This window comes from Lissotriton vulgaris, chromosome 7, assembly GCF_964263255.1.
Source record: "Lissotriton vulgaris chromosome 7, aLisVul1.2, whole genome shotgun sequence".
Classification (NCBI taxonomy): Eukaryota; Metazoa; Chordata; class Amphibia; order Caudata; family Salamandridae; genus Lissotriton; species Lissotriton vulgaris.
Genome location: NC_141695.1, coordinates 1,759,235,329 through 1,759,262,708, shown reverse-complemented (window position 1 = coordinate 1,759,262,708; position 27,380 = coordinate 1,759,235,329). Strand labels below are relative to the sequence as shown.

Below are 27,380 nucleotides of genomic sequence, written 5' to 3'. Positions count from 1 at the left end.
TCTTTTAGCAAAACCATTGGTAGCTTTGACTGGGAAAAACGTTCCGAGTCCGGTGCCATGGTCTGATGAATGTCAGGAGAGTTTTACTGAATTACGAAAAGCCTTGTGTTCAGCTCCTGTATTGGGTACACCTGATTACAGTAAGCCATTCACGCTCTATGTTCATGAGAGGGAAGGTTGCGCGTTGAGTGTTCTGACACAGAAGTTTGGTGATAAACAACGCCCTTGTGCGTATTTTTCATCAACATTAGATCCGGTAGCTAGAGCGTTGCCTAGTTGTTTGAGAGCTACAGCGGCAGCTGCGGCTTCCATTCGACAATCTGCTGGTTTGGTGATGAACAACATGCTAGTGGTCATGGTTCCTCATGCAGTGGATACACTCATGAATCGAACGAAGACACAACACCTTACCAGTGCGAGACTATCTGGTTACGAGCTGACATTACTAGCGAGTCATATTCAGATCAAAAGATGTAATGTATTGAATCCAGCAACGCTGTTGCCGACTGATCAAGAGTCGAGTGATTCCGAGCCACATGATTGTTGTTTTAAAACGGAGGAAGAGACAAAAGGACGCATCGACCTAAAGGATACTCCGTTATCCGATCCAGATGGTACGCTGTATGTGGACGGGTCATGTTTTAAATTGGAGAATGGTGATGTGACTGCTGCTTATGCAGTAACGACTTTGAAGACGATTGTGGAGACTGCAAGAGTGAGTCAGAATTCTGCCCAAGCTGCAGAATTAATAGCTCTAACAAGAGCGTGTGTTTTAGCTAAGGGAAAGAGAGTGAATGTGTTCACAGATAGTCAGTACGCATTTGGCGTGGCCCATAGTTTTGGCCGCTTGTGGAGAGAAAGAGGTTTCATTACGTCCCATGGGACTAAGATCCAACATGGTCAGCTAGTTAACGACTTGTTGGAATCTCTAACCTTGCCGACTGAAGTTGCGATTGTAAAGTGCAGTGCTCATAAAGCAATCACGGATGATGTTGGTCGTGGGAATGCTTTTGCTGATGAAATTGCTAAACAGACAGCTAGAGACACGATGAGCAGAATGTATGTTGCTACGTCTGCAAGATGGATTGCTGACTCTGGAATGTGTGAGGATACTATGGAAAGTGTGAAAGAGATTCAGAAAGAAGCAACTGAGGAAGAAAAACGTGTATGGAGAGAAAGTATGGGCAGGTTGGATTCGAATGGATGTTGGATTGATTTGACAGAACAGCAGCGTTGGATGTTGCCTGACGCGTATGTGCTTGCAGTGGTGACAATGGCGCATGGAGTAGCTCACATAAGTTCTAAAGGAATTTGTAAGATGTTGGCTCCAGTCTGGAAGAATGATGGGATCAGTAAGTGTGCAGAGAGGGTGGTGAAAAATTGTATGGTATGCCTGATGCATAATCCTGGCAAGGGAACTCCAACTCCAGCTGGTCATTTCGCTCCTCCTTCCTGCCCCTTTGAAGTGATTCAGTTAGACTTCATTCACATGGAGCGATGCAATAATTTGAAATATGTCCTGGTGGTAGTTTGTGCTTTTTCCAGGTGGATCGAAGCATATCCACTAAAGGACAATACTGCCCTATCAACTGCCAAGATTCTTCTCAAAGAATATTTCCCTAGGTACGGAATGCCACGGATTGTATGGTCAGATAACGGAAGTGAGTTTATAGGGAAAGTTATGCAAAGTGTGTGTGCTGGCCTAGGTCTGAAACAAAAATTCCACAGTGCGAACCATCCCCAGTCTGCTGGTTTAGTGGAGGGTTACAATGGCACCCTCAAGCTAAAATTAACTAAAATACAAGCATCCACAGGTTTAGCCTGGCCAGACGCACTTCCTTTGGCTTTGTTATCAACGAGAGCAACTGTACATTCTAGAGTGGGACTCAGTCCATACGAAATAATTTTTGGCCGTCCAGCAAATATTTGGGGTGTGCCGAGGCCTAAAAAGTTTTGTTCTCTAGAATATCCTATGTTGATAGACTACCTGTACGACTTGACTGCTAAATTGAGTCTTATTCACCAACAGGTTTTCGATGCTTTGCCAAAGCCTCCGGAGAGTCCAGGGCATCAGCTGAAACCAGGCGAGTTTGTAGTCATCAGAAACTTTGCGAGGACGAAGAACCTTCAGCCGAGATTTGTCGGCCCCTTCCAAATCCTACTGGCAACGAGGACAGCGGTTCGTGTGGCTGGACGCAAGCACTGGGTGCATGCATCCCACGTAAAGCGTGTGCCTTTGCCACTTCCTTACGACGACTGGGTGAAGAAGGGAATTGGTTCCTCCGAATTTGAAAGCACACCAAAATTCATCCCTTTCAGCGATGCCGAATTGATCACTGACACTCCAAGCTCTGACTCTCCTCCAGAAAAGACTCTTTCGAACACTGAACATTTGTCCCCTGTATCAGAAAGAACTCTGACATCTGCGAACTTGAACACTGCAACAGCTACTAGTGAAACGCTATTTGCTGATCAGACAGTACCTGCGAAACAGAGATATAACTTACGAAACCGTAAAATGGACAAATAAAGCAGGCAATTGCCTATTGTGAATATTTTGAAATTTTGAACTTTTGCCTTCAGCCAGGAAGTTTGCTATTTGTTTTATTATTTTTAAATTGCCTTGCCGTCTGGGTAGCCGTAGGGTCGTGGCTGTGTGCCTAGTTGAATTTGCAGGGGTCTGACACAAGGTCGATCTTTCTGTTGGTTCTGGGAACTCCTGGGGCTGACAGAGGCACTTTCATCTACGTACACATCATCAGTGGTCGCGAGCGGATTGTAGAAGATGGAGCTTCCTGCGCTGCAACGAGAAAATGTGATTTATGTTCGCAGAAACAGACTTTATAGAATTCTTCACAGCAAATGCTTTTTGATGCAATGTGCCATTGCATTCTTGATTATTTTGATAACGTTGGTGGGTGGAATCGTCTTCAGTATAAATTTGATTTTTGTGCCAGTTACTACAGTACCTCCCCTTGATCCTGCTACTTCTACTGTTCCTTCTATACACTCTTTCCATTCGTTTCCTGAACATGAGCAAGCCCGACGCTCAGAATTTATTAACAACACTTTTGTACAGCTCTTGCATCAACACCAACTGGTAGTTAACACTACAGACTGCTGGGTGTGTGGCTTGATACCCCACACTATGGATAAAGGTATTCCCTATCTGGTTTTGCCTTTCAGCTACAATGGATCATTTCAGGCCCTTCAAACCATCTTTGCTTATGCCCTTGAAACCTATCCTCCACGTCCACCACGTTCCACTAAATATAACTCTGCCAACAAAGCTTTAGTCCAGGGAATTATTGACATGATCAAGGACGTCAATAATACTCCATCATACCCTAGAGACGAATTGCGAGTGTATTTAAGTTGGAATACTTCAGAGTATCGCCTTAGTTTAGAAGAGAGCAAGCGTAAAAGCTCAACTCCAATCTGGGTCGTACCTCACCGAGGTCAGGTCTGTTTGCAAGGGAATGGGAGGAATCCGAGAGCTCAGCTAGGGAGGAGTGAGTGCGTAGAGACTTATGTGTTTCCGGCTAACTCTTCCCCTGCTTTTCTTACTGCTAGGGGTACCTACTTCATCTGTCGAGATAGAGCTTATACATGGTTGCCTGCCGACTTTTCAGGATCATGCTATATTGCTCGATTGTTGCCTCCGACATACACTGCTTCATCTGATTACCACAGAACCAGAGTAGCGAGAGGTGTCTTCAGCAAGGAAGATACTGCTGGTCAGGAAGCTGGAGACTTCTTCAAAGGCTTCCTTCCGTTCTGGGGGCCTATGGCCAATAGTAGAAACATACGTCAGCTAACACGGGTAGTTGAATCTACTATTACCGAAACTGCTGGTGCCCTTAGCAATTTGACAGCTGAGCTTCAGGCGGATAGACTCATGACGTTGCAGAACCGAATGGTTCTAGACGTTATCCTTGCAGATCGAGGTGGGGTATGTAGAATGATCCAATCGAGCTGCTGTGTCTTTATCCCTAATAATGCTCCAACAGTCTATGAGGCGATCTCTAAGCTACACAAGATTTCCGACTCTATTCACGTAGACAAGGGAAACTGGTCTTTCATGGAGTGGTTTTGGACTCTGATCTCAGCGTGGGGATGGAAGGTTCTAATGGTTATTGGTGTCATCTTAGTATTCCTATTCTCATGTTGCCTGATTATCCAGTGTGGTCCTGCTCTGTGTAGTCTTTGTGCTGCAACTTGTTTTAGGAAACCACCTGCGTTGGGAGAAAAGGCACGAGAAAGAATGATGATACAACAGCATGTCACTGACCTGATGAGCATAGAATTAGACTCTGACGTAGACTGAGTAATTGCCTATGTAAGGGCAAAAGGAGGGTCTGAGGTTCCGTGACGATTTGAACCCGTGTTTTCAATATTGTCAGAAATACATAATATCGGTATCAGCGAACCGCAAATGATCCATTTAGTATATCCTGGTGTTTCCGCTACGCTACGAGCAAGAGCACTCCTTTAATAAACACATTTCTGATCTACCCACGGCATCCATCTTAGATCATGGCCGCCATTTTGTGTTTCTTGCCCTCACATACGCAATAGCCTCTAATCACTTCATTTCGATTAAGGACACGTAGCCTTAGCCGGAGATTCACCTCTTACATGACACGTGCACCTTAAACCAGACCACGCTGTAGCTGCATGACTCGACAAAGGCTGCCTCCTCTGCCCGAGGCCAGTCCTGCCAAACTGGTCTTCGTGTCCATTGTCCTGATCACGATTAGGAGGCCGAAGCCGGTAGCCTTGCCCATTTATGACCCACAAACATCTCTTATCCTGCTTTTCTATCTTCTGCACCTGGCTCTGCTCCTTTCCTTCTGGGCCTTTATTAGGGGGAGGTAACGAAATTTACGATGAGGCGGTCCGGCTCTTGAATGAAAAGTTGACATGGGATTATGATGGAAAAGTGGGAACCCCTCGTTCGTAATGTTGTGACATCAGATATTGTCGACGATTCCTGTGTACGCCAAATATTTATTGTTCATGACACAAAGGTTTGGGAATGTACTAACATGTGAAGAATTCGCCTAAAGGCCAAAATTTAGTATATAAGGAGCAACCCTCTTTGTACAATTCGAACAGGCTCCTAGTTACTGCCCATGCGTAGTTTCTGTGACTTCTGTGTCCCTGCAGTAATAAACCTTTGGTCTTTGACGCCACCATCGAGAAGCCCGTGTTTCTGTTCATTTGTGCACCAAGGCAGGTGGAACTCTGGGGTCTTTGGGTGTTGTTCCCTGACACCTCTGGACGGAACCAAAAAGTCCAGAACTCCAGTGTCCAGAGACCCTTTTGGGGTCCCGCTTGTTACTTCTGGCCGGGGTGGGGGACCGGGAGAGGTATAACTTCCTCCCCCGCCCACCTGGCGGCCTCTTTGTCCCTTCACCCTGAAGCTGTTTCCCTCCCTACCGCTTTCCCGGCGTCATCAGGGTGGGGGGAGGATGTTCAAAATTTTTTATTTGTGTTGCAGGCGGAGTTACAGGCCGATCCAGAGGTGGAAAGGTACTCAGGGGTACCCTCTTCAAGAGCACAAAGGGTGCTGAGGCCGAATAGCCCCAGGAAGTCTTTGCGGTGGACCCTGAGGTGCTATGGCGCCCCGTCTGTCCTACGGGAGGTTGGAACCTGTACAACCTGGGGTCGCTTCAATGCTCTGCCCCTCGTACGGGGGGTGAGTAAGGGGGTGGACCAACGGTTCACCGGAAATAGGAGGGGCTATCCCCTCACCACAACCGCTAAGCACCGATTGGCTAAGGCCATGATGCAAGTTGGCCCATCAGGTGGTAGGCGGCGAGGGGCGGCTTGCCTTTGGATCGCCTGTAAGATAACCTACCATGTTGGCATATTTTGTATGCTAATAAACCTGCAGCAATTTTCTCCACCAAAAAGTTGTCTTGTCTGCTTATTTATCCTACCTGTATGTTGCTGCGGGAGGGCTGGCGAGTGTGGCCGATATTGCCACTATTTCCATTACATTGTTACGCTTCGGAACTGTGTCTCTGAATGAGATAGTCTGATACGTTTAGGCACACAGTTGGAAATAGAGTATTAATAGGGATTTCTCCCTAAAGCTACATTTCCCATGGACCAGTGGATGCCACTCATACCATGTGATCCACACGCTGACGCCTGTAACACGCACCATGTGTCGAGGGCATATTCCGCCCTCCACCTTGATTTATGGCTATCGGCACTAGTTAACTTAACCATCGCAGTGACTCCAGAGAGGACCTAAGCTCCCGGTGGTCGGTAAGATAAGATTTGCGGGACAGTTTGTTTCTGTGACACTAGCGTGATACCCCCATTGTACACGGCTTTCTACTCTCTCTCAGGGGAGCACAGACGTTGCTCGTAAATATGAGCTTCTCGGTGCAGTAATTTTCCACAAGACGCTTGAAGTCATGTGGTCTAATATGCACTCTTCTGCTCACGCTCCCCACGCGGAGAGTTAACTCCTTTTTCTCGAGTCGAGTAAATGCATAACACGCTGCACACAAGTCAAACGCTTTTATCCTCTCCTTGCTCATCTCCCGATGTTCATCAGGGACACAACTAAGGCTTTTAATTTTGGGGGCAGCTCGTATTACATGGCTACAGTCCAACGGTCCCTAAAACGCTACATAACCTTTTTGGTAGATGCAAGATCACTTGATTGCCCATACTTGTTATGGCCACTATGGCAACATCCCCAGGGTGATTTATGTTCTAGACTTAGCATTTCTCCTGCATCTGATATCTAATCTCTCTTCTTTTCAAAATTCAAGCAATTGACAGACAGGCACAGTGTTCAGATAGAAACGCATCTTCCATGCTACGGCCAAGCAGCTTTGTTTGATAGACATGAGGTGTAGCATCTGACCACTATGGAGATAGTCATTAAGTATTTCACATACTCAGGATGGTAAACCTATGCCATGAATGCCATAAATGACTTGACAGTGAACCTGCCAGGTCCTCCTGCTTGTTATGATTTCTTTTCGTTCCTAGTGGCTTGAGGGTGGACACCACTGACTCCTTGAGGAGGTAAGGTACCCGGATCACTGACATAATATCGACGAGCAAAATATAGAATGGACATAATATCGACGCCAAAATATCGAAGTAAAAAAAATAGTCTCCCTATCTACAAACAGGTAAGTACACAAATATCGAAGACAAAATAGTGTTTGTTAAAATATAAAATGTAAACATTTTGAATTTGAAAAATATGTTAAAAGTAACATTAACTTAATTAAATAATCAATATAATTAAGTAAAACATACTTACAATTATTTAAAAAATGTTAAATTTAATAAATAATAAATGTAACCTCTTAAAAAACATTTACATCACTGTACTATTCCCACTCCAGCGAGTAGAACAGTAGGGAGAGCGTTAGATAGTGGGAGGGTAAAAATTACTATTCCCACACCAGAGAGTGCAACAGTAGGGAAAGCGTTGGATAGCGTAGGGGTAAAAATTACTATTCCCACTCCAGAGAGTGCAGCAGTAGGGAAAGCATTGGATAGCGGGAGGGTAAAAATTACTATTCCCACACCAGAGAGTGCAATAGTAGGGAAAGCATTGGATAGCGGGAGGGTAAAAATTACTATTCCCACACCAGAGAGTGCAATAGTAGGGAAAGTGTTGTATAGCGTAGGGATACAAATTACTATTCCCACTCCAGAGAGAGCAACACTAGGGAAAGCATTGGATAGCGGAGGGGTAAAAATTACTATTCCCACTCCAGAGAGTGCAACAGTAGGGAAAGCGTTGGATAGCATAGGGGTAAAACTTGCTATTCATACTCGAGTGAGTGCAACAGTAGGGAAAGCGTTGGATAGCGGGAGGGTAAAAATTACTATTCCTACTCCAGAGAGTGCAACAGTAGGGAAAGCGTTGGATAGCGTAGGGGTAAAAATTAGTATTCCCACTCCGGAGAGTGCAACAGAAGGGAAAGGCTTGGGTGGCGTAGGGGTAAAAATTATTATTCCCACTCCAGAGAGTGCAACAGTAGGGAAAGCGTTGGATAGCGGGAGGGTAAAAATTACTATTCCCACTCCAGAGAGTGCTGCACTAGGGAAAGCGTTGGATAGGGTAGGGGTAAAAATTACTCTTCCGACTCGAAAGAGTGTAACAGTAGGGAAAATGTTGGCTAGCGTAGGGGGAAAAATTACTATTCCCACTCCAGTGAGTTCAACAGTACGGGAAAGCATTGGATAGCGTAGGGGTAAAAATTACTATTCCCACTCCAGTGAGTGCAACAGTAGGGAAAGCGTTGGATAGCGGGAGGGTAAAAATTACTATTCCCGTCCAGAGAGTGCACCAGCAGGGAAAGCATTGGATAGCGTAGGGATACAAATTACTATTCCCACTCCAGAGAGTGCAACAGTAGGGAAAGCTTTGGATAGCGTAGGGGTAAAAATTACTATTCCCACTCCAGATAGTGCAACAGTAGGGAAAGCGTTGGATAGCGTAGGGGTAAAAATTGCTATTCCCACTCCAGATAGTGCAACAGTAGGGAAAGCGTTGGATAGCGGGAGGGTAAAAATTACTATTCCCACTCCAGAAAGTGCAACGGTAGAGAAAGCTTTGGATAGCGTAGGGATAAAAATTACTATTCCCACTCCAGATAAAGCAACAGTAGGGAAAGCGTTGGATAGCGGAAGGGTAACAATTACTATTCCCACTCCAGAGAGTGCAACGATAGTGAAAGCTTTAGGTAGCATAGGGATAAAAATTACTATTCCCACTCCAGAGAGTCCAACAGTAGGGAAAACGTTGGATAGCGTAGGGATAAAAATTACTATTCCCACTCCAGAGAGTGCAAGACTAGGGAAAGCATTGGATAGCATAGGAGTAAAAATAACTATTCCCACTCCAGAGGGAGCAACAGTAGGGAAAGCTTTGGATAGCGTAGGGGCAAAAATGACTATTCCCACTCCAGAGAGAGCAACAGTAGGGAAAGCGTTGGATAGCAGGGGGGTAAAAATTACTATTCCCACTCCAGATAGTGCAACAGTAGGGAAAGCGTTGGATAGCGTAGGGGTAAAAATTACTATTCCCACTCCAGATAGTGCAACAGTAGGGAAAGCGTTGGATAGCGGGAGGGTAAAAATTACTATTCCCACTCCAGAGAGTGCAACGGTAGAGAAAGCTTTGGATAGCGTAGGGATAAAAATTACTATTCCCACTCCAGATAAAGCAACAGTAGGGAAAGCGTTGGATAGCGGGAGGGTAACAATTACTATTCCCACTCCAGAGAGTGCAACGATAGTGAAAGCTTTAGGTAGGGTAGGGATAAAAATTACTATTCCCACTCCAGAGAGTCCAACAGTAGGGAAAACGTTGGATAGCGTAGGGATAAAAATTACTATTCCCACTCCAGAGAGTGCAAGACTAGGGAAAGCATTGGATAGCATAGGAGTAAAAATAAATATTCCCACTCCAGAGGGAGCAACAGTAGGGAAAGCGTTGGATAGCGTAGGGGTGAAAATTACTATTCCAACTCCAGAAAGTGCAGCAGTAGGAAAAGCGTTGGATAGCGTATGGGTAAAAATTACTAGTCCCACTCCATCGAGTGCAACAGTTGGGAAAGCGTTGGACAGCGGGAGGGTAAAAATTACTATTCCCACTCCAGAGATTGCAACGGTAGGGGAAGCGTTGGATAGCGTAGGGGTAAAAATTAGTATTCCCACTCTGTAGAGTGCAACAGTTGGGAAAACGTTAGATAGCGTAGGGGTAAAAATTACTATTCCCACTCCAGTGAGTGCAACATTAGGTAAAGCGTTGGATAGCGTAGGGGTAAAAATTACGTTTCCGACTCCAGTGAGTGCAACAGTAGGGAAAGCGTTGGATAGCTGGAGGGTAAAAATTACTATTCCCACTCCAGAGAGTGCAAAAGTAGGGAAAGTGTTGGATAGCGTAGCGGTAAAAATAACTATTCCCACTCCAGGGAGTGTAATAGTAGGGATAATGTTTGCTAGCGTTGGGGTAAAAATACTATTCACACTCCAGTGAGTGCAACAGTAGGGAAAGCGTTGGATAGCGTAGGGGTAAACATTACTATTCCCACTCCAGTGAGTGCAACAGTAGGGAAAGCGTTGGATAGCGTAGGGGTAAAAATGATTATTCCCACTCCTGTGAGTGCAACAGTAGGGAAAGCGTTGGATAGTGGGAGGGTAAAAATTACTATTCCCACTCCAGAGAGTGCAACAGTAGGGAAAGCGTTGGATAGTGTAGGGATAAAAATTACAATTCCCACTCCAGAGATTGCAACAGTAGGGAAAGCGTTGAATAGTGGGAGGGTAAAAATTACTATTCCCACTCCAGAGAGTGCAACAGTAGGGAAAGCGTTGGATAGTGTAGGGATAAAAATTACAATTCCCACTCCAGAGAATGCAACACTAGGGAAAGCGTTGAATAGCGTAGGGGTAAAAATTACTATTCCCACAAGAGAGAGCAACAGTAGGGAAAGTGTTGGATAGCATAGGGGTAAAAATGACTAATCCCACTCCAGAGAGTGCAACAGTAGGAGAAAGTGTTGGATAGCGTAGGGGTAAACATTACTATTCCCACTCCAGTGAGTGCAGCAGTAGGGAAAGCGTTGGATAGTGGGAGGGTAAAAATTACTATTCCCACTCCAGAGAGTGCAACAGTAGGGAAAGCGTTGGATAGTGTAGGGATAAAAATTACTATTCCCACTCCAGAGAATGCAACAGTAGCGAACGCGTTGCATTGCGTAGGGGTAAAAATTACTATTCCCACTCCAGAGAATGCAACAGTAGGGAAAGCGTTGAATAGCGTAGGGGTAAAAATTACTATTCCCACACCAGAGAGTGCAATAGTAGGGAAAGTGTTGTATAGCGTAGGGATACAAATTACTATTCCCACTCCAGAGAGAGCAACACTAGGGAAAGCATTGGATAGCGGAGGGGTAAAAATTACTATTCCCACTCCAGAGAGTGCAACAGTAGGGAAAGCGTTGGATAGCATAGGGGTAAAACTTGCTATTCATACTCGAGTGAGTGCAACAGTAGGGAAAGCGTTGGATAGCGGGAGGGTAAAAATTACTATTCCTACTCCAGAGAGTGCAACAGTAGGGAAAGCGTTGGATAGCGTAGGGGTAAAAATTAGTATTCCCACTCCGGAGAGTGCAACAGAAGGGAAAGGCTTGGGTGGCGTAGGGGTAAAAATTATTATTCCCACTCCAGAGAGTGCAACAGTAGGGAAAGCGTTGGATAGCGGGAGGGTAAAAATTACTATTCCCACTCCAGAGAGTGCTGCACTAGGGAAAGCGTTGGATAGGGTAGGGGTAAAAATTACTCTTCCGACTCGAAAGAGTGTAACAGTAGGGAAAATGTTGGCTAGCGTAGGGGGAAAAATTACTATTCCCACTCCAGTGAGTTCAACAGTACGGGAAAGCATTGGATAGCGTAGGGGTAAAAATTACTATTCCCACTCCAGTGAGTGCAACAGTAGGGAAAGCGTTGGATAGCGGGAGGGTAAAAATTACTATTCCCGTCCAGAGAGTGCACCAGCAGGGAAAGCATTGGATAGAGTAGGGATACAAATTACTATTCCCACTCCAGAGAGTGCAACAGTAGGGAAAGCTTTGGATAGCGTAGGGGTAAAAATTACTATTCCCACTCCAGATAGTGCAACAGTAGGGAAAGCGTTGGATAGCGTAGGGGTAAAAATTGCTATTCCCACTCCAGATAGTGCAACAGTAGGGAAAGCGTTGGATAGCGGGAGGGTAAAAATTACTATTCCCACTCCAGAAAGTGCAACGGTAGAGAAAGCTTTGGATAGCGTAGGGATAAAAATTACTATTCCCACTCCAGATAAAGCAACAGTAGGGAAAGCGTTGGATAGCGGAAGGGTAACAATTACTATTCCCACTCCAGAGAGTGCAACGATAGTGAAAGCTTTAGGTAGCATAGGGATAAAAATTACTATTCCCACTCCAGAGAGTCCAACAGTAGGGAAAACGTTGGATAGCTTAGGGATAAAAATTACTATTCCCACTCCAGAGAGTGCAAGACTAGGGAAAGCATTGGATAGCATAGGAGTAAAAATAACTATTCCCACTCCAGAGGGAGCAACAGTAGGGAAAGCTTTGGATAGCGTAGGGGCAAAAATGACTATTCCCACTCCAGAGAGAGCAACAGTAGGGAAAGCGTTGGATAGCAGGGGGGTAAAAATTACTATTCCCACTCCAGATAGTGCAACAGTAGGGAAAGCGTTGGATAGCGTAGGGGTAAAAATTACTATTCCCACTCCAGATAGTGCAACAGTAGGGAAAGCGTTGGAAAGCGGGAGGGTAAAAATTACTATTCCCACTCCAGAGAGTGCAACGGTAGAGAAAGCTTTGGATAGCGTAGGGATAAAAATTACTATTCCCACTCCAGATAAAGCAACAGTAGGGAAAGCGTTGGATAGCGGGAGGGTAACAATTACTATTCCCACTCCAGAGAGTGCAACGATAGTGAAAGCTTTAGGTAGGGTAGGGATAAAAATTACTATTCCCACTCCAGAGAGTCCAACAGTAGGGAAAACGTTGGATAGCGTAGGGATAAAAATTACTATTCCCACTCCAGAGAGTGCAAGACTAGGGAAAGCATTGGATAGCATAGGAGTAAAAATAAATATTCCCACTCCAGAGGGAGCAACAGTAGGGAAAGCGTTGGATAGCGTAGGGGTGAAAATTACTATTCCAACTCCAGAAAGTGCAGCAGTAGGAAAAGCGTTGGATAGCGTATGGGTAAAAATTACTAGTCCCACTCCATCGAGTGCAACAGTAGGGAAAGCGTTGGACAGCGGGAGGGTAAAAATTACTATTCCCACTCCAGAGATTGCAACGGTAGGGGAAGCGTTGGATAGCGTAGGGGTAAAAATTAGTATTCCCACTCTGTAGAGTGCAACAGTTGGGAAAACGTTAGATAGCGTAGGGGTAAAAATTACTATTCCCACTCCAGTGAGTGCAACATTAGGTAAAGCGTTGGTCAGCGTAGGGGTAAAAATTACGTTTCCGACTCCAGTGAGTGCAACAGTAGGGAAAGCGTTGGATAGCTGGAGGGTAAAAATTACTATTCCCACTCCAGAGAGTGCAAAAGTAGGGAAAGTGTTGGATAGCGTAGCGGTAAAAATAACTATTCCCACTCCAGGGAGTGTAATAGTAGGGATAATGTTTGCTAGCGTTGGGGTAAAAATACTATTCACACTCCAGTGAGTGCAACAGTAGGGAAAGCGTTGGATAGCGTAGGGGTAAACATTACTATTCCCACTCCAGTGAGTGCAACAGTAGGGAAAGCGTTGGATAGCGTAGGGGTAAAAATGATTATTCCCACTCCTGTGAGTGCAACAGTAGGGAAAGCGTTGGATAGTGGGAGGGTAAAAATTACTATTCCCACTCCAGAGAGTGCAACAGTAGGGAAAGCGTTGGATAGTGTAGGGATAAAAATTACAATTCCCACTCCAGAGATTGCAACAGTAGGGAAAGCGTTGAATAGTGGGAGGGTAAAAATTACTATTCCCACTCCAGAGAGTGCAACAGTAGGGAAAGCGTTGGATAGTGTAGGGATAAAAATTACAATTCCCACTCCAGAGAATGCAACACTAGGGAAAGCGTTGAATAGCGTAGGGGTAAAAATTACTATTCCCACAAGAGAGAGCAACAGTAGGGAAAGTGTTGGATAGCATAGGGGTAAAAATGACTAATCCCACTCCAGAGAGTGCAACAGTAGGAGAAAGTGTTGGATAGCGTAGGGGTAAACATTACTATTCCCACTCCAGTGAGTGCAGCAGTAGGGAAAGCGTTGGATAGTGGGAGGGTAAAAATTACTATTCCCACTCCAGAGAGTGCAACAGTAGGGAAAGCGTTGGATAGTGTAGGGATAAAAATTACTATTCCCACTCCAGAGAATGCAACAGTAGCGAACGCGTTGCATTGCGTAGGGGTAAAAATTACTATTCCCACTCCAGAGAATGCAACAGTAGGGAAAGCGTTGAATAGCGTAGGGGTAAAAATTACTATTCCCACAAGAGAGAGCAACAGTAGGGAAAGTGTTGGATAGCATAGGGGTAAAAATTACTAATCCCACTCCAGAGAGTGCAACAGTAGGAGAAAGTGTTGGATAGCGTAGGGGTAAACATTACTATTCCCACTCCAGTGAGTGCAGCAGTAGGGAAAGCGTTGGATAGTGTAGGGATAAAAATGACTATTCCCACTCCAGAGAGAGCAACAGTAGGGAAAGCGTTGGATAGCGTAGGGGTAGGAATTACTATTCCCACTCCAGTGAGTGTAATAGTAGGGAAAGTAATGATTCAATATTTAAATAAAAATAAATTAAGTATCAATACCAATAAAAAAAAATAAAAAATAATTACCAATTACAAATTATTGAATATTTCATTAATTATAAATACCAACAAATAATATTTATTATACATTAATTACGTATTAAGAATGAATTAACAAACAACTAATTTGCAATACCAAAAAATTTAATAAGTAATAAAAAAATGCCAATTAATAATTAACAATACACTAACTATCAATACACAAAAATAATTTCAATAATTACTTAATTACAATTAGATTACTCCCCACCCTATTCCCCTATAAACCCACAACTCACTCCAAATAATAAATTAATACAATTAACATAATAATCAATTAATCATTTAATACAAATTAATTATCAATGACTAAAATTAATTGCCAATTAATTAGTTAACCACAAATTAATTATCAATACCAATAAATAAATAAAAAGTATTTACTTAATTACAATTAAGTTACTTCCCACCCTATTCCCTTATAAACCCACAACCTGCTCCGAATAATACATTAATACAATTAACATAATTATCAATTATTAACAATTATTAAAAAAGTAATTACCAATTAATAATTAATTAGCAATACATTAATTATCAATACCAATAAATAAAAATAAATATTTACTTAATTACAATTAAATTACTTCCCACCCTAATCCCCTATAAACCCACAACCCGCTACGGAAGTAAAATACACAAAAATTATTTTACATACATTTTTTAACTTTAAACCATAATTAAACAAACATTACATAAATAATATACACTTTTAACACATATACTAACATATAAAACACTTAAAAAAATATTTTTAAAAATTCGATATATTTTAATGCCTATATTATGTACTTAGATATTTTGACTGTCAATGTTACTTGCCTGCATATCGATATTATTAACCACTATATTCTGTCCATTCAATATTCTGTCCATTCTATATTTTGGATTCGATATTCTGTCCATTGTAAATATTTTTTTTCGATATTATGTCTAGTTACCAAGGTAATGGTTGGTGACATCTAGCGTAGATGCCAACTCTTTGAGCACAACCTAGGAGAAACAAACGAGGTTTCTATAATGAATGTTCCAAATGTCTCCAAAAGATTAAACAAAATTGGTTTCCATGTTGCTCATGTTTTATTCACATGAATTTCATCAATATCAACGATGATCCATTTGATTTATACAACCAAATACATTGTGTAGATAATCATGTCCCAATGCATTTCGGACACTAGGTCCTTCGTCAGGGGAATCCTAGAAAAAATGATAATAATGCAATCTAAGTATAATACACGGAGTAGCAAGTCTCAATTTTTTACAGTTGGTTTTTTTTGCTCATACATGCGTTTTTAAAAAAAATGATGAATCTAGCGTGAAAAGAAGCACCCGACTGCGTGTTGATCACAGTTTCCCAATTCGTGAATCATAAAAAAAGAAGAGTAAGTTACTATTAATCTAGAGGATTGTGCGAGATCGAGATAAGTTTGATATCACCGGAAAAAAGAAGATTATTAAAAGGTCACCGTGAATGAGAAAGGATAGACCCTCGTGAAAGTCTACGGGTTGTAAACCAAGTGAAAACGCTAAACACGGTGTTCCAGTACTTACGGAGAAGTAAATGCAAGATCACGCGTCCTGCCGATACGCCCTTCGCTAAGGTGTGTGAAACACCCATCTTGTAAATACGGAAGAGGAAACAGAGTAATGTGCATAGAAAGAGGACTGTAGATCTAGCGGCCATTATGGAGTGGTGTCGGAAAATGAAAGAGCCAAACAGAGAAAACATCATGTGTGCAGTATAAAAAAGGATAGAAAGATGAAACGAAAACGGAATAAGTCGAGGTGGTGATCATATTGGTGTGTGAACTATGTGCAATCAATTAAAAATCAATATGATCATGCATGTCAAAAATTACATTTCCACAGATGATAAACAGATCTACAAATAGCATAGAAATTCCATCCGATCATTAAGACCAGATGGTTTCATAGATTGAAGGAATTTAATACAATGGTTTTCACGCTGCAATAAAAAGTTGTTATTGTCTCTGTCGTCACGCTTCTTGACCACCTCTACTGCAGCGAACCTGAGCTGGCTGATGGTATGTCTGTTGTCTTTAAAATGGATAGCCAGGTTGGATTTCATGTTAACAGTTCTTATATTGCTTTTATGTTTATTTATTCTTTGTTTCAGTTTTCGTGTAGTTTTTCCAGTATATATCAGTCCACATGGGCATTTGATGATATATACGACATTTTCCGTATCACATGTGGCATTCAATTTCAATTTAATATCGGTGCCCTTCATGGGGTGTTTAAGCACAGGACCCTTCATCATGTTGTTACAGTTTTGATAATTGAGGCAAGGTTGATTACCTTTGTATTTGACCATAGATGTTGGTTTAGGTTCTTTTATAAGTTCTTTGAGATTCTTGCCTCTTTTGTAGGCAAACAGTGGTTGTTCACTAAATACTCCATTAAAATCTTGTTCTCGACAGATGATTGGCCAATGTCTCAGAATAGCGGTTTTGTATGCCCTTGAGGCCTCAGAATATTTGGATACGACCACTGGTCTTTTCTTATTGTCTTTGGGTTTGGTGACCAACGCTTCTTGGCGTGTAATTTTGTCACAACGTTCCTTAGCATGAGTTAAAATGGTTTCAGGGTATCCTCTTTTGGCAAAACGTTCCAGCATGTTGGAGGCTTGTTCATCATACTTGGTGGTGTCAGATGTGATTCGTTTCACCCGTAAAAGTTGTGAATATGGCAGATGATTCTTTAATGGTTTCTGGTGATAAGAACTGTAATGGAGAGTATTGTTTTTGTCAGTGATTTTTCTGTAGAGATCGGTCTCTAAGTGATCTTGATGTCTCGTTATTCTCACATCCAGAAAGGTGATACTTTGTTGACTCATTTCCGATGTAAATTGAATGCGATCGTTGATTTGATTGAGATTGGTTACTGCTTTGAATAAGGAGTCATAGTCTCCTCTCCATAGAACAAGGATATCGTCTATGTATCGCAAGAATGTCATGGCATGTGCAATCCAAGGTGGCTGGTTCAGGATATGATTTTCTTCGAAGAAGATCATGAAAGCGTTGGCATAGACAGGTGCCGCACAATTGCCCATGGAAGTCCCGGACCCATCACATAATATAGGAGATGTCTGCAAGGATGAATCAGTGTTTTTGAATAGTCGTATGAACATCACAAAGTCTTGAACAGATGGAACTGACAATAGTCAAGATCACTATATACATAATTGTGCACCCCTTCTAAACTGAACTGAACAAACATTGTGTGAGAATGAAATGTTTACTTGTTATTTTCTCTCCTTTTTCTTTCTTTAGAACAACTGTGGACCCCTGACATATTTGGGCCACCTTTCTGGCTCTTTTGATCCTTGACAGGCCAATATAAAGAATATTTATTTTTGCTTTGTATGAGTACATTGAACAGAGTGATTAATCATTAAAGGTCCTGATGAATGCCCTAGAACCCCTTCCAGGGGCCGCTGATGGGTAGAAACTTGTTAACCATCAAGAGGGGAATATTTGTTAGAAAACCCCAGTCCTCTTTTTAATTCTACTTCTTTAGACCTACAGAATAAAGAGATTGTGGCCCTCTGGAAGTAGTTTTAACCCACGCAACATATTATAATTTCTAAATGCAGTCTTTCTCTCTATCTCCATCGCTCATCAAAAACACCTCTACTCCTCCCGCTCTGGGGAGTTGTAGCCCACACCACAGACCTTGTAGTCTGGGTGTGAGGAGGAGACCCAATGATGAAGCATGTCACCCTCGGGTGAGTGAGGGTTCTCATCATTAAAAAGGATTCCTTCCAAGGAAACAAATTCACCACATCACACGCTAATATATCATTTCTGACACGGCATATCTCTAGTCAGTATACTAGCCTCTAGCCCTCTATATTTACTTACACTGGACATACTTAAGTATGAATCTATCTAATGGTGGGATAGTACGTAGCTGGTTAGGCCGATCCAGTGATCCCCAGTGTGAATACTACTTTGTCCCCTACCATCCCAGTGGAGTGTCTATTGGGAAATGATCCAGAAACGTCTGCTTGGGCAGAAGTGGAAAGGAAGGCTCATGCAGAAATCTTGGGTTTTCCTGAGTGGGTGTGTGTGATAACATGAGCAAATGCAGCACAACAGGGAATTCATGGGAGTTTGTCGCCTAAAATAATTGCCTAAACCTCCCAGCGCAAGAGAAAAGGCATGACATCTGCCTAATCAGCTTCAAAGATGTCACAGTGCCAGGGGGGAGTTCTCCTAAGGGAGCTGCCCTGGTGCTTGACAAAGGAACTGCATCTGAAGGAGCCTAACCTAAACTTACAGAACTCCTAAATGCAGAGGTACCCTCCAGAATGGACCTATACCAAGGGAAACAGTCAAGCCCTACTTTTAAAAGCCTTAGGCAGCAAGCTGTAAGGCAAGAAGAGAGAGATGTCAATGGTACCCACACATGCTACTGGGAAGATAACCTTCTATACACTGAGTCCAGGGACCACAAACTAGAGGCAACCAGAAGAGTTTTGGTCCCCCAACTGTACAGGGAAGTTCAGCCGTTATAGTACTTCTTGACCTGAGCACAGCATTAGACAGGGTGGACCACCAAACTTTGCGAAATAGATTGCTGGACCTTGGCATCCAAGATAAAACCCTACAGTGGTAGACATCCTTTTTGAAAGGTAGAACTATCCATATTATGGAAACCAACCTCCTCTTGAGGATGATGCCTCTGACCTACAGGGTGCCTCGGAGCTCCTCGCTGAGTCCTACACTGTTTAATGTCTACCTGGGACCACTAGCACGGATAACGCAAGGGTTTGATCTCTCTATGATACCTTATGCTGATGACACTCAGTTGGTGAATTTCCTAGATCTCAGATCCAACGGTGACTCTGATAGCTTTGCACCAGGCATGGAAAGGGTTGTGGACTGGATGACGAACAGCTGTCTAAAGCTGAATGGGGATAAAACAGAGGTGATGTTCCTCTGAAACAAAACCATCCCCAGGCCTCTGATCAGCTGGCCCAATTGCCTAGGTAGCCTACCTACTCCGAAGGCATCTATCAAAACTCTTGGGTTCTGGCTTAACAAGGATCTAACAATGGTGATACAAGCCACAAAACTAGTAATCACATGATCTGGACTACTTAGAATGCTCCACAAAGTCCTGGAGCATATCCCCATATAGCTCAGAAAGAGAGTAGTCCATTTCTTCATCACTCCACATTTGAACTATTGAAATTCACTCTTCCTAGGTGTGCCAAAATACATTACCAACAGACATCAAGTGGTCCAGACCGTGGCATCAAGGCTGCCGTGTAAGGTCCAATCCAGGAATCAGCCAGGAAGCATCTTAAAGTGCTTCACTGACTCCAGATGGAGGACAAAATTAAGTTCAAGGCACTCAGTATGACACACAGAGCTCTACACAACAAGGGCCCGAGTAAAATCAGAAACATGTTGATCCCCTATGTCCCAAACAGGAACCTCAGTTCCAGCTCCAAACGGCTGATAAAAACTACCAGAATCAGGAGAGCCAGATGGGGAGGCAGATCCTTCACTCATCTGGCACCCAAGCTGTGGAATTCACTGCCACGAGAATCTAGACTCCTGGAAAAGGAAGCAGCCTTCCGGAAGTCAATTAAAACTTGGTTGCTCCATCAGTATCATTAATATAACTCTATCCTTTTTCCAGTATTGGTCTCTTAGTGCTGGGAAGCCTTCGGGCAGCTATGCGCTCTACAAATCACTTAAATTTAGATCTAAATCTACACAGAGTTCCTTCTAACCTTAACCCATGGCATCTCCCTAGCTGGACATTTGGTACAAATCAAAAACCTGGGGCAGGCTGGTTGCCCATTTTCATTAGCCCCAGATATATGAAAACGTGAAAGAGATTTGTCACTCCTGTGTCACCTGTCAGGTAAGTGGCAAGATAAGTGGACACCCATGGGCTCCCTTAATTCCACTTCCTGTGGTTGGACCTACCTTTGGGGGGGGGTAGGGATTTACATTGTTGGTCCTCTTAACCCTCAAACTGCATCTGGGAACAGATGTATTCTAGTGGTAGTAGACCCCATACCCTAGGTTCCCAGAGGTAATTCCCTTTAGGACTGTCACTTCTCCTGCAGTAGCAAATGCCCTCCGTAGCCTTTTCACTATGGTGGGGTTTCCTAAAGAGGTTATTAGAGGGACTAATTTCATGTCTGCATACCTAAAAGCTATGTGGGATAAATGTGGTGTAACAAGCTTACTACCCTCTATCATTCAGAGAAAAATGGGTTAGTTGAAAGATCCAACGAAACCATGAAGGGCATGATAATGGGCCTCCCTGAAAAACCCAAAGGGAGATGGGATGCCCTGCTACCTTGCCTCTAGTTTGCGTACAGCAAGGTGCTGCAGATGGGGGTGGGCTTTATCTCCTTTAAACCTCTTTTAGCCATCCTTTATAGTCCACTAGACATAGTGGACTGTGTACTGAGCCTGCGTTCTCATATGGCTGAGTACATGAAAAAAACTAATAAAATCTGGAGGCCAGCCAAGAGCTTGTCAAGCTTTGGTATGACTAAGGATCAGCACTCGTTGAGTACCAATCAGGTCTGTTGGTTTCGGTGTTGGAGCCTGTGGCTCCTAGGGCACTCCAAGACAAGTTGCCCGAGCCCTGTCCCACTTTGGAGAAGAAAGGGGAAGTCATGCACTTGGTGGACCTAGGCACCCCAGGGAGTCCTCAGAGAGTTATCCCTGTAAATCACCTAATACCATACCAGGACAGGGCTGCCATGATGATGCTTATGGTCACTGATCAAATAGGAAAGTGAACCCCTCCCTGACCGGCTGTCACCTAACCCAAAATATGGTTCAGTAGAGGGAGTTATCTACTTAGATCCTCTCACTGCACACCAGCAGATAGATTGCAGGCAAGTCATAAAACAATTTGCTGATTTCTGGCCAGATAATATGGTGTGTTCATGACACTGGTGACAGCCTCCCTGTCACAAACAAGATTTATAGACTATCTGACCAAGTCAAAGTCTGCATCAAGACTGAGGTCAGCCAGATGCTATAGCAAAGGGTGATAGAACCCTCTAACCGTACCTGGGCAACCCCAATGGTACTGATACCCGAACCTCACTCAAATGGTGACAAACCAGAGATGATGTTTCACGTGGATTACAGAGGTATAAATGCAGTCACTGAAAGTGATGCACACCCCATACTTTGTGCAAAAGAGCTCATTGATAAGAGTTGGTTGCAGCCAAATTCTTGAGTACCTTTGATTTAACCTCAGGGTATTGGAAAATTGGGCTAGCCCAGAAAGAGACCAGCTTTATCTACCTCTGGCGGACACTTTCAATTTGAAGTGATGCCTTGTGGACTATATTAAACATGGGAGGATCACCTGGTCCACCTGAGGGAAGTACTGCAGGTCCTGCACCAGGCAGGCCTAACTAGCAAGGTCAGTAAGTGCTAGATCGGGCATAGTTCAGTTATCAACTTGGGCCACCCTGTAGGTCGAAGCCAAATATTACCTCTCCAGCCTAAAATACAGACCAACACTGATTGGGAGGCTCCCAAGACCCAGAACAAAGTAAGGGCTTTCATTGGCTTGACTGAATATTATTGGAGGTTTATGAAGCAGTATGATACCATTGTGGCCCCTCTCAGAGCTCATCTCCAAGCAGTAGCCTAGGAAGGTCATCTGGACAACAGGAGTTTTCAGCACCTGTCCAAAAAGCAAAGGGTGAGAAAGAGGTAATTGTTCAAATACAGGCTTCTGAACATGGGATTGAAAATGATGAGGGCCTGGATCAACCAGTTGCCTATATCAGCAGGCAACCCCTAGAAAGCAGCTCTAGAGTGCCATTGAGAAGGAAGCCTTTGCTATGGTTTGGTCCCTGTAGAAGCTGAGACCATCCTTGTTTGTGGCTCACTTCAAGGTACAAACCAACCACAGGCCTCTCAGATGGCTGATGTAGATGAGAGGAGAGAACCCCAAGTTGTTGAGGTGGTCCATTTTCCAACAGAGTATGGAATTTTCAATGGACCACCAACCTGCAACCGACCATGCCAATGCAGATAACATTTCCAGTTTTTTCCACTTTGATGATAAGAACTACCAGAGTATCGGTTAGGTGCTAATTGCCTTTTGTCTGTGTCAGGTCATGTAAGAAAGTGCCCTTTTGTATGGTCGCCCCCATACTTTTTTCCAGATGCTGAAAATTATTTCTCTCAAAGTGCACTGGGGCCTGCTACCCATGCCCCAAGCCAGTACTCTCTCCCTGAATATGATGCATGTGAATTAGTAACCCCAATTGGCATGGACTAACCCACTTATAAGCCCCAAATAAGTGGCACCAGTGGTACCCAGGACATTAGAGTTAAAGGGGTCTCCAGGGCCTGAATTACTGATTGTGCACCTTGAGTGACCCAAGTAAACAGATGATAGCAGTCATGCCGTAGCAGACAGCATGGGCAGTGCAAACTGCTCAAATGCAACTTTGCCCTCACCATGAGTGGCAAGGTCAAAGCACTATTTTTAATACATGTCAGTCACCCTAAGGTAGTCTTCCTTAACCCAGTACCTTAATGCCTCTACCGAGCTCTGCTGCACAAAGTGCTGCATAGCACCAAGGAAGGCACCCTTGCACCATGGTGCATTGTACACAGGAAGGGGCGCCTTCACCAAAGCAATCAGCGGAGGGATTCCCCTCTTTGTTTGTGTGCTGCAGAATGCAGCTCACATAAAAAGAGAAACAAAGGAGGAGAAATATAGTTTTCCTCGCTACGCCTCCCCTTGGAAAGAGGAGCATTTTGGCACATTTCCAGGTCTACCAGTGATGGTAAATCTAGGAATGCGTCATAGTCAATGGGTGGGGCACCCATGCAATGCCTTCGTGGGGCAGAGCGATGCAACACAGTGATTTACACAGCATTGCTTTACTTTGGATTCAGGATTCAGGGCCAAGCAAGGGGGCCTTGCGAGGCTTGATAAATCGCATCTTAAGGGGGTACATGGTGCAAAAGTGATGCAGCCCCTTGCTAACTATTGCCCTTAGTATTTCAAGATGTGAACGAAGCCATTCAGACCTCCTCATACTAGATTTCTATGTAGCAAATCGCTTGCAGCAGCCATAGGACCCTTTTACTTCTTTGAGTGAACATTGGCTGTGTCTACTCTCTGAGTGCACGGTCTCCATGAATGTGAAGCCTAGCTGAAACATGTAGCATGTTTGTATGTCATCAGACAACCAGCATGTCAGACTCACAATTTGTTTATTTTTAACCTATCACAGTGTGCCCAAAAAGGAAAAGGATTATTTTCCTTAATGAATTGTACTTGTGTATGGTTTTAATGAAAAGTTTTTAATTTTGAAATGATATACAATTTGAGTTCAGCAATGCTTTGATATTTGTATTGCTTTTTCAATATTTTAATGACATTTTAAGTTCATGTGTTAGTATGTGCTCATGTTGAATAACAAGTAGATACAAATCTGTACATTTGGTAACTCCACAAAGACTTTATTGATTAACATTTGGTAGGGCTTGAATGGCCTGTGGTGGATAATTATCCTTGATAAAATTGTGGAAAAGGAAACCTTTTGTTTTAGACTCACTATATCTACACAATATTGTTCTGTTACCTGGCCACTGTTTTACTTCCTGCCTCTTGGACGAGCACAGACTCACTGTCCTTGCAGCCAGGCATTATATTTTAAGAGCACTTGATCTGGAGAAGCATAGACTAAATATTTAAATCATAACATCATTGTTGGCATAAGCTTTACTAAATATAATGAATTTCTACCTAAGCAAATGTTCTTTGGCCACCTTAGTATATTGGAAGTCGGGAGAAAAAAAGGACATTTCTAACCTATGCCTTGCATTTTTTACTCAACTCCATGATGTTAGTTCAAAGCTCACTGCAATATTAGGATTGTGACGTATGAGCTGCAAGTAATCAAAATCTTTCTGTGGAAAGAGCATGAACCCACTGGGTTATCTGCATAAAAATACAATTATGTGATTTGCATGTAATGCTATGTTATGCTAAGGTGTTTGTAAAGTGCATGGCTGTCCCAGTAATGGGGCGTTCCCGCGCTAGTTTTGAAGAAGAGATACGCAAAGGAACAGAACGTTAGACAGAGAATAGCCAGGTCTTCACTGCCCTTCTTAAGGCCCAGTGGATGCTCTTAATGGACAACGGGAGAGTGCTCTAGAGGACGGAAGCTTTGGCTCAGATTGAACGCCTTCTTGCTCACTCTTCTAACCCAAGGAACACAGGCTAAATAAAGACTAGCGCGGCACTCGAAAGGGAACATATGTATCATTGAAATTCGCATTCACAAAGGCCGAAATTCGCAGAATTTCGGCCTTTGCGAATGCAAATTCGCAAAATGATATTTATGAAGGAAATCCCAATGCAAAATAAGGAATTGCAAAATTTGCGATTCCTTATTTTGCGATTGCATTTACGAAATCGCATACTATGCAAATCCTTATATACAATGTAAGAAGCAAAAAAAAATCGCAAATTGGCATTAAGGAATCGCAAATTACCCCCAACTTCTAGTTGGTGGTAAGTTGCGAATTCCTTTACAAATGCATATTATTCCAATTTTCAAAGTGCCATGTGGCGCACATACATGCCCTTAGGGCATGTATGTGCGCCACATGTGCACCCATGCATATTTCAGGGGTACAACAGGGTGTCCTTTGGACACCCCTGCACCCTTGAAAATATTCTCAATTTGCGATTAGCAAATTGCGAATCGCAAATTTCCCCTTCATTCCTATGGGCCTCCTGGCCCATAGAAATGAATGGGAAATAATTCCTTACTTGCAATTAGCAATTTGCTAATCACAATTAGGGAATTTTAAGAAATCACAAAAAAAAGCGAATTTCTACATACATACCATTTTGCGTTTTCTAAATAGCGATTCCTTAAAAATCGCTATTAAGAAATCGCAAAAGGGTATGTTCATACATATGGCCCATAGAGACGTAGCAGATTGGATAGGATGGGAGGCCCCTGACAGGTGAGAATTTTATGAAAAATGCAAAGAGCTTTGAAACGGATTCTCTTATCCACCGGGAGCCATTGCAGCCTGTGGATGAAGCTAGAACCTAGACAGAACTTAGGGAGCAAGATTAAAAGTTGTGCGGCAGCAGTTTGGGCTGTCTGGAGTCTTCTGATTGCTGTCTTGTTGGAACCCAAAACAGTGCATTGCAGTAATCCAGACTAGAAAGTATGGTGGACTGGATAATGCTTTGCAGCTGGCATATTACCCACTGTGCTAATTTATGGTGAGTCAAAACTGCGGACTAGACGGATCTCTGATCTCTCCCCAGCAGGTACATTACTCTGTTATATGACATTTTTATTATTGCCTGAAAATGACTGGGGCACAAGGAACTCCTCAACAGATGCTTTTGACTCCATCAGGCACTGCACAGGGAGCTCAGCTCCTGGTGCAGGGGCACCAGTCGCACCGGCCACTCTACAAATCTTGAAAATAATGAAGAACAAATACACTGAACTCCTGATGGCGAGATATTCCATTTATGGAACCAAGCTTCTAAGAAATCTGAATGAATAAAGGGAGGAAGAGGAGATAGAGTGGGGGTTCAACAATGGTCAACAAGGCAATAAGAGAAGACAGGGCAGAAGATGATGTCCTAGGAAGAGAGGAGGGTGGTCTAGGCAACCCTTTGACTTAGAAGACGCAGGACTGAAGTGCAACTGTTCAGTCCTTGAGTACTCACCGTTTACAGTTATAGAGACAGAGGTGTTCACAGTACGCCCAGTGTCCGTGTTGTGAGTCACACACGTGTAGTTGCCATTATCACGTGCAGACACCTTCTCAATGGTGTATGTGTTATCAGGTCTGTTTAGATCAGCATCATTGAGAATCCACTGGTACTGGGGTGCTGGGATAGACCCCGCGGAGCACGATAAAGAGAGTTTTGTCCCGTTCGGCACTGAGTGAGAGCCTGGTCCATCAATCCTCACGTCCTCCGGCCCATCTGTACAGGAGAAAAGAGAGACTGTATGAGCTGTTGCGGGGATTCTGCTCATACACAGAACTGTGCACAGAGACCCAGAACCTCAGTGAATTGGGTGGACCAAAAAACTCACCTCAGTACCTAGAACATCTAACCGACTAGCATCAGTGTCACATTAGCTCTTCGTCCTATAGCAACGGTACCAATGATTAGACAACCCAGAACATGCGACTTAGGTTACTCTCAGGATTGGTGGGAATCAAGAACACTCTTTCATTTTATTCTCATACTAGTCCACAACGTGAGTAAATAGAGACACGGAAAAGTTTAAAATGTTTATTATAACGACGTGCTCTAAGATGCAGTATTTTTACTAACATTAGCAGGCATATGATTAAAAATAATACGATCAGCATTGTTACTATTCCATAAAACACAAGGGGGAAAACATATTATAATGATACTGGAAATAGGTCCTATATTGCCTTATGTACCACCCTCCATAGCTAGGAATTATGTTTTATATACATAAATAGAAGGTCTCTTAGGCTTGAATGGGGAACCCCATACCTCCAAGATCAGTAGTGGTGAATCACATCAGGATCTGCAAAAGCTCTCTCTCTTTGAAAACGGATTTTCTCCAAGTGCCCAAATCATGCATGCAGTGCAATACTAAAGGCGCCAGAATTTCAGTTAGCTGCAGCTGCATGTATGTTGTGTCTAAGCGTGGGCCGATCAGCCCGAATACCAGCTAACATTGTTATGATAACCTTGGAGGCCCTAGCACTCACTGTGCAGACTAAGGTCATGATGTAAGTCTAGGGATGTTGAAAACAAGTCATTATTATGTGAAGAAATTCAAGCAGCCTAACTTACAACAACAGTTACAAATAATGTTGTGTGCAAAAGCAGCAAAAAGGTTAAATGGCGTTTAAACTTCTAATAAGCCTATGCTAACATAGAAATGTGTGCAAGCAAGGCC

The 27,380-nt window shown here is 43.2% G+C and overlaps 2 protein-coding genes across 3 annotated transcripts in view; both read right to left on the bottom strand.

Moving 5' to 3' along the window:
- LOC147706602 (poliovirus receptor-like) overlaps positions 1 to 27,380 on the bottom strand; it is a 785,245-nt gene that overhangs the window by 441,809 nt on the left and 316,056 nt on the right. The window lies entirely within an intron of this gene.
- Positions 1 to 27,380, bottom strand: part of LOC147706603 (cell adhesion molecule CEACAM6-like) — a 180,433-nt gene that overhangs the window by 84,313 nt on the left and 68,740 nt on the right. The window contains exon 4 of the mRNA XM_086928419.1: positions 26,159 to 26,419. Coding sequence (XP_086784545.1) covers positions 26,159 to 26,419 — 261 coding nt within the window. The remainder of the gene's footprint in view (positions 1 to 26,158; positions 26,420 to 27,380) is intronic.